Source organism: Heloderma suspectum, chromosome 6, assembly GCF_057233095.1.
Source record: "Heloderma suspectum isolate Gila_16-S chromosome 6, 16-S_ref, whole genome shotgun sequence".
Classification (NCBI taxonomy): Eukaryota; Metazoa; Chordata; class Lepidosauria; order Squamata; family Helodermatidae; genus Heloderma; species Heloderma suspectum.
In genome coordinates this window covers 113,250,876-113,258,234 of record NC_139463.1, presented here as the reverse complement: position 1 = coordinate 113,258,234, position 7,359 = coordinate 113,250,876, and the positions used below count along the sequence as shown (strand labels likewise).

Here is a 7,359-nt window from a genome sequence, read left to right as displayed (position 1 = left end):
GAGAAGTTATCAGAGCATGGATAACTGTAGCTAGGCTATCTCTGTCCAGATAAGGGCGTAGTTGGTTTACCAGCCTAAGCTGATAAAAAGTGCTCCGTGCCACTGAGTTCACCTGTGCCTCAAGTGACAGTTCTGGATCCAAGAGCACCCCCAAACTACAAACCTGATCCTTTAGGGGGAGTGCGACCCCCTCCAGAACAGGTTGAATATCACCTAGCCGGGCAGACGAACCACCCACTAACAGTACCTCCGTCTTGTCTGGATTGAGTTTCAGTTTATTGGCCCTCATCCAGTCCATTACCATGCCCAGGCACTGGTTCAGAACAGCCACTGCCTCACCTGGTTTTGATGAGAAAGAGAGGTAGAGCTGGGTGTCATCCGCATATTGATGGCACCTCAGCCCACACCTCCGGATAACCTCCCCCAGCGGTTTCATGTAGATGTTAAACAGCATGGGGGATAGAATAGAGCCCTGTGGAACCCCATGGCACAATTGCCATGGCACAGAGCAATAATCCCCCAGCACCACCTTCTGGAATCGGCCATCCAAGTAGGAGCGGAACCACTGTAGTGCAGTGCCTCCAACTCCCAACCCAGACAACCTATCCAGAAGGATACCATGGTCGATGGTATCGAAAGCCGCTGAGAGGTCCAGGAGAATCAACAGGGTCGCACTCCCCCTGTCCCTCTCCCGGCAGAGGTCATCCCACAGGGCGACCAAGGCAGTTTCCGTTCCAAAACCAGGCCTGAAGCCCGATTGAAATGGATCTAGATCTATTTTGTGAGGCTAAAATGGAGAGGAGAACCAACTATGTGAATGTCTACTCAGAAATCAGCCTGAGTTCAATGGGACTTACTCCTACACATGTCAGCACCCCACTTTCCCCCAGCTCAGCTCTGTATTTCCACATCCAGCTCATTAGCAAACCCACGGTTAGGTTAGGTTATTTTATTTCAGAAGACCCTTGGGTTAATGGGGCAGAGGGTTTCTAGGGAAACATTTGGATTGGGGAGGAAGCTCCCCCCACAGACGTACACACATACAAAATGGAAGAATATAGTTTTTCATATTCCCTGGTATGTTTATTTTGTGAAAAAAATTGCTTCTTGACCCTTGTATTTTGTGACTCTTTGTGAACGAGCAAAAAAGCCGCATGATTGCTGGCTCTGCAGGACTTTGTGGTGCTGCTTTGCAGAGGATTTCATGGTACGGACTGAAGGGAATTTGATCCCATTTCAGTCCATGGCAGAATTCTCTCACATCCCTAAAAGAGAGTCCACAAATGGAAAAGGTTCAAGGCCATAGTCACTCTACCCAGGAGCATTCGTCCTACCAAAATCTCTCCAAGAACACACTGGCAGATCATCCAGAAAATTAAAAAACACACACCAAAAATGCCAAGTAACATTGAAGGATCTACAGGCCACTCTTGCCTTGGCTAATATTCATGACACAATGATTAAAAAAGACTGAACAAGAATGGTGTTCATGGGAGGATAGCCAGGAGTTAACCACTGCATTCTAAAAAGAGCATTGCCTCCAACCTGAAGTTTACCAAGGATCACATACACAATCCCCAAGACTTCTGGAACAGTGTTCTCTGGAGAAATGAGTCAAAGGTAGAATAGTTTCACCTCAATAACAAATGTTGTGTTCTGTGAAAAAGAAACACTGAGTTATAACAGAAGAATCTCATCCTAACCAGCAAGCATGTTCTTGGGAATGTGAAATTTTGGGCTAGTTTGCTGCCTCAGAACGTGGACAGCTTGCCATCATTGAATCAGGTCAGCCTTCCATGGGCTGAAGCTGAACCAAAAGTGGGTCATGCACAAGACAATGATCCTAAGCATGCAAGCAGATGGACAGAAGAATGGCCGCAGAAGAAGAAATTCCATGTTTAAGAATGGTCTAGTCAAAGTCCAGACTAAACCCCTCCAAAATGTTGTGGAAGGACATGAGGGGAACTGTTCATGCAAGGAAGCCCTCAAATGTCACTGAGTTGAAGTGGTTCTATAAGGGAGAATGGGCCAGAATTCCTCAAAACTGATGTGAGACACTGACCAACAGTTACAGGAAATGCTTCCTTGAAGTCATTGCTCCCCAAGAGCGGGGGAGAGGGGACACACCAGGTACTGAATTGAAAGGTTCGCACACTTTTCACACATGGATATTGAATGTTAAATCAGTTGTTGATAAATGAATGTTGAAAAAACACTATAATTTGTTTGTTAAAAAATAATCTTTTATTGTGAATTTTTACGAAACAAACCAAACCAAAAGCATTACAAAACCTTAAAAAAGAAATGCAAATACAAATACAACAACATGTTCAAAAATCCCCAGTTTCTAACATTAAAAACATCATGAGTGTGTCTCATTTGTTTAATCAGGTTTTCTATAGTTCTTATCTAGGATTATGAGTTTATAATAGATAAAGGTCTAATAACAATTTAGGTTGGAAATATGTGACAATCCTGAGAGGTTCACCAACTTTTTTTTCTCACCATAGTATATATAGTGTACATAATGCCTCCCAAGCTCAAAATTTATTCATTTCTTTCTCTTTATTAGCTGCTCCTTTTTGTTCAGATCAGGCTTCAAGAGGATGATGTAGCATTTGGGGGAAAAGACACAACCCAGTAACCCGGCACTGGAGGCCAAGATGGAGAAGACCTCCACAGCCACCATGTATTTTCCTTTGGTGCTCAGGTATGTTGGAACAAAGGACAACCAGACACTGCAAAACAGCAACATGCTGAATGTGACAGACTTGGTTTCCTGGAAATGGTCTGGCAACTTTCTCGATAGGAAAGCCACACAAAAACTGGCAATAGCGAGGAAGCCCATAAAGCCAAGGACACAGTAAAACATTGCAACTGAGCCTTCATTGCATTCCACAGTGATTTCACTCATTACTGAGTGTACATCAAAATGTGGGAATGGTGGAGAAGTTGCCAACCACACAATACAAATCGCAGCTTGAATAAGAGAGCAGGAAATAATAATGGAATATGCCAGCTGTTTCCCCATCCATTTCCTCATTTTGGACCCTGGCTTGGTGGCCATGAAGGCTAGAACCACGGTGATGGTTTTGGCCAGCATGCAAGAAATAGCCACTGAGAAGATGATGCCAAAAGCAGTTTGCCGAAGGAGACATGTCACCTTCTCAGGTCGGCCAATGAAGAGCAAAGCACAAAGGAAGGAGAGCAGGAGGGAGATGAGGAGGATGTACGAGATGTTCCGGTTGTTGGCTTTGATGATGGGTGTGTTGTGGTACTTCATAAAGGTTCCTAGCACCAAAACTGCGATGAAAGAAAACAAAAGAGCCAAAGTGGCCAAGACGGTCCCCAAAGGTTCTTTATAAGAGAGATAACTTATGTTCTTTGGAATGCATGAATCCTGGTTGTTGTTTGGATAGTAACTCTCTTGGCACTCAAAGCAGTCATCCATGTCTGGAAAAGCAATTGTGCATATCAATACAAGATATATTTGCAAGTCCTCCATATAATCAAAGCTCAGTATTACAGAGCTGTGTATGAGGGGTTTAATTTTCACATCTTAGAGTCATACAAAAGTAGGTTTGGAAGAGGCCGATAAGACTGTCAAGTACAATCCCCTGCTCAATGCAGGAATCTAAGTCAAAGCATCCCTGACAGATGGCTGTCAAACCTAGGGATGGCCGTGAATTTCTCCACAAATCACGGGGAGGCCGAATGCATTGGCAATTCGAAATTGTTGGAGAAATTCTCCGCCACCCCCCGCCACCCCCGGGATGGGACTTACCTCCCTCGAATGTCCCTCTCGGCGGCGGGTCCCGGCGGCATTTCAGTGGCATTTTGGCGGGGGCGGGGGCAGCGGCCGGTCTTCCTACCGGCTGCCGCTGCCGCCATTACAAAGTGAATGAAAAAAAAAATAAACACCCGTGATAGGCTACGTAAAGATTAATGTAGCCTATCATGGCTAGATTTCCAAAGTCAGCCGTGATAGGCTACGTTAATCATTACGTAGCCTATCACGGGTGACTTTGGGGAAAAAAATGCAAATAGCATTGCCCTTATTTTTGCCGTAGTCTACGTAAATCTTTACGTAGACTACCCGGGCCCAAATAAGGAACGCAAATGGCGCCATGTATGGAACGCAAAATGGGCACCGCCATTTGTGTACTAGGGATGGCCGAGAATTTCTCCCCGAAACTTCGGGGGGCCGAGTGCCAATGCATTCAGCCCCCCAAAATCGGCGGTGAAATTCTCCGCCTCCCCGCCCCCCCCCCGGGATGGGACTTACGTTTGGCGAATGTCCCTCCTGGCGGCGGGTCCCAGCGGCGGTTTGTCGGCTTTTCATCGGGGGCGGGGGTGGCAGCCGGTCTTCCCACCGGCTGCCGCCGCCGCCATTACAAAGTAAAGTAAAAAAACAAACAACAACAACCCTGATAGGCTAAGTAACGATTAACGTAGCCTATCACGGCTAGATTTCCAAAGTCAGCCATGATAGGCTACGTTAATCGTCACGTAGCCTATCATGGGTGACTTTGAAAAAAAAAGCACATATGCAAATGGCGGCGACCTATGGGTGCCGCCATTTGCGTTCCTTATTTGGTCCCGGTAGTCTACGTAAAGATTTACGTAGACTACGGCGAAAATAAGGGCAACGCTATTTGCCCTTGCCCTTAAAAAGCTATTTGCATTGCCCTTATTTTCGCCGTAGTCTACGTAAATCTTTACGAAGACTACTGGGACCAAATAAGGAACGCAAATGGCGGCGCGCATGGGCGCCGCCATTTGCGTATACATTTTTTTTTTCAAAGTCATCCGTGATAGGCTACGTGACGATTAACGTAGCCTATCATGTCAGACGTTGGAAATCTAGCTGTGATAGGCTACTTTAATCGTTACGTAGCCTATCACAGGTGTTTTGTTTTTTTTTTTACTTTATTCCCGGGAGGTAAGTCCCATCCCGGGGGGGGCGGGGGGGCAGAGAATTTCACCAACAATTTGGGGGGGCCAAATGCATTGGCATCCAGCCTCCCAGAGTTTCGGGGAGAAATTCTCCACCATCCCTAGAATAAACTCATCCACAGAAGAGCAAAACACAATTCATGCAGCAAGAGACTTCCAAGCATGACCATAAGCTGACTCCCCTACAAGTGCTGGGAATCCCACCAAAATATGGCAATGGATGTGACTCTAATAATGGCCTGGACTCAGGCAGCACCTTTCTGGATCTTCCTGCACTGAAATCTGACCCTGGGAGCATTTCAGGAATTCATTTATACCGTTACGCTCATAGTAATCCCATCTAGGGATGTACGAAAGTCACTTACCTTTTTGAAGGATGACATTCGCAGTGGGGGGGAGGTGCTCCGTCCCTCTCCCCGAAATTCTGGCCAGAGGGGGAGGCGCTCCATCCCTCCCCCCTGAATTTCTGGCTGGGGGGGGAGGCGCTCCGTCCCTCCCCCCCGAATCCTGGCCGGCTGGCTCCGCAAATGGTGGCGGCCATAGCCGCTGCCGTTTGCATCCCTGCAGTCAGCCATGATAGGCTACGTAAACGTAGCCTATCACGGCTGATTTAAAAGAAAAAAGAACGCGCGTATGCAAATGGCGGTGCCCATGGGCGCCGCCATTTGCATTCCTTATTTTGGGATGTAAATAATACGTGCTTATTTTTGCACATAAATAATACGTAAACATTTACATAGACTAAGACGATGAAAATAAGGGGAACGCAAATAGCGTAGCGCCATTTCCGTACGGGCGTGTTTTTTTTCTTTTAAATCAGCCTTGATAGGCTGCATAAATATTTACGTAGCCTATCACGGTGTTTTTTAAAAATCTAGCTGTGATAGGTTACGTAAATCTTTATGTAGCCTATCATTTTTTTTGGTGTTTTTTTTTTTTAACTAGAAATGGCGGCAGCGGCAGCCGGTCAGAAGACTGGCTGCTGAACCGCTGCCGAACCGCCGTCTGAGCCGCTGCCGCCAGGAAGATTCGCTGAAGGTAAGTCCTGTACTGGGGGGGGCGGGGGGGCAGACCATTTCTCCACCGATTTCGGGGGGCCAAATGCGCTGGCATTCGGCCTCCCCGAGATTCGTGGTGAAATTCTCTGACATCCCTAATCCCATCACTATCCAGGCCATACTCCAATGACTTCAAGGCTACTTGGCGGTAAAACAACATAGATAAGACCATGACTATCCCAGCTACTCTCCTGACCAAAATTGAGATCCTGCCAGAGGCTTCTCTAAAGTAAATACTAGTCTATGAAGCTGTACAGTCTCAAACAAAAAAGTGACTCTAGGAAGAATCAGCAAAGCTAACCACCAACAGGCCCAACCAGAAGTCTAGACACGAGAGGGAGCAATTTATTGTACACCACTAAACTCCCCCTCCCCCAATTATCTTCCTTATATCTAGCACAACAAGCCACCCTGCCTGGCTGGGTTCTCATGACACAGAAAGCCAAGTGATGGAGGGTAATCATGCCAATCTCCCCAGCATAAGATGGACACATGCAGAGTGGTTAACAAGCCACCATGACTTCCTAACCACCATGCAGTCATGAAAACTGGTCCTGTGTCTCATTTGTCTCTGACCTGGTTTGCACAATCACCACAGCCCACCATGCAAATTGGCCAATCCAAGTCCTCAGAGTTGTGGCTGCTTGTGTCATCTGAACCCAGTGAGAGTTACTAGCTGGAGTGATTAATGAACCACCCAACAACAACCCTACGACAGGCCCTGGGCCCTGGGTGGTTTGTGAGCCACCCCGACAAGTCATTCTCACCAAGTTTGGATGGTATGAGAAGCTGCACTCAGTGACAGTAATTACGCAGATCAGCTGGCACATGACCTCCGTGGTTCATTAACCACTCTGTGATTGTGCCACCTGGGACTCTGTCCAACCCAAACATTTTCAACTACATTTAGCAAGCTTTTCAAACTTTTGGAAATGGATGTTTATGCACCCTAAATGCTGGAACGCAGCAATATATCTTTTATAAACTCTGTACACAACATATCTTACCCATCTGGCTTGAAATCTTCCCTTCTGGACATGGAAGGCAATCATAGCAACAAAATGGCTTCCCTTCCTTCTTTGTTTTTCTATAACCTGAATGGCAGTTATCATTACACACAGAAAGGGGCTGTGCCTGTCCATCAATGAAAGAGAATACAGTTTTAACATTCACAAACTATTTTGGCTTTCACTGTCTCAGGTATGTCCAATTTCTACATGAGGTTGCATCTATTATTATTATTATTATTATTATTATTATTATTATTCCATATGGAATTTCCCATACAGTTTTTGTAATGTGTGCATTAATTCACAGATTTTGTGGGAATTTTAAACGTACACAT

At 46.0% G+C, this 7,359-nt stretch overlaps 1 protein-coding gene across 1 annotated transcript in view; it reads right to left on the bottom strand.

Annotated features, from left to right (window-relative positions):
- Window positions 1-2,231: 2,231 nt before the first annotated feature.
- Window positions 2,232-7,359, bottom strand: part of LOC146342579 (vomeronasal type-2 receptor 26-like) — a 27,415-nt gene continuing 22,287 nt past the window's right edge. Inside the window, exons 5-6 of the mRNA XM_084808605.1 lie at window positions 7,022-7,148; window positions 2,232-3,453 (exon numbers count right to left, since the gene is read on the bottom strand). Coding sequence (XP_084664731.1) covers window positions 2,552-3,453; window positions 7,022-7,148 — 1,029 coding nt within the window. The 3' untranslated portion in view covers window positions 2,232-2,551. The remainder of the gene's footprint in view (window positions 3,454-7,021; window positions 7,149-7,359) is intronic.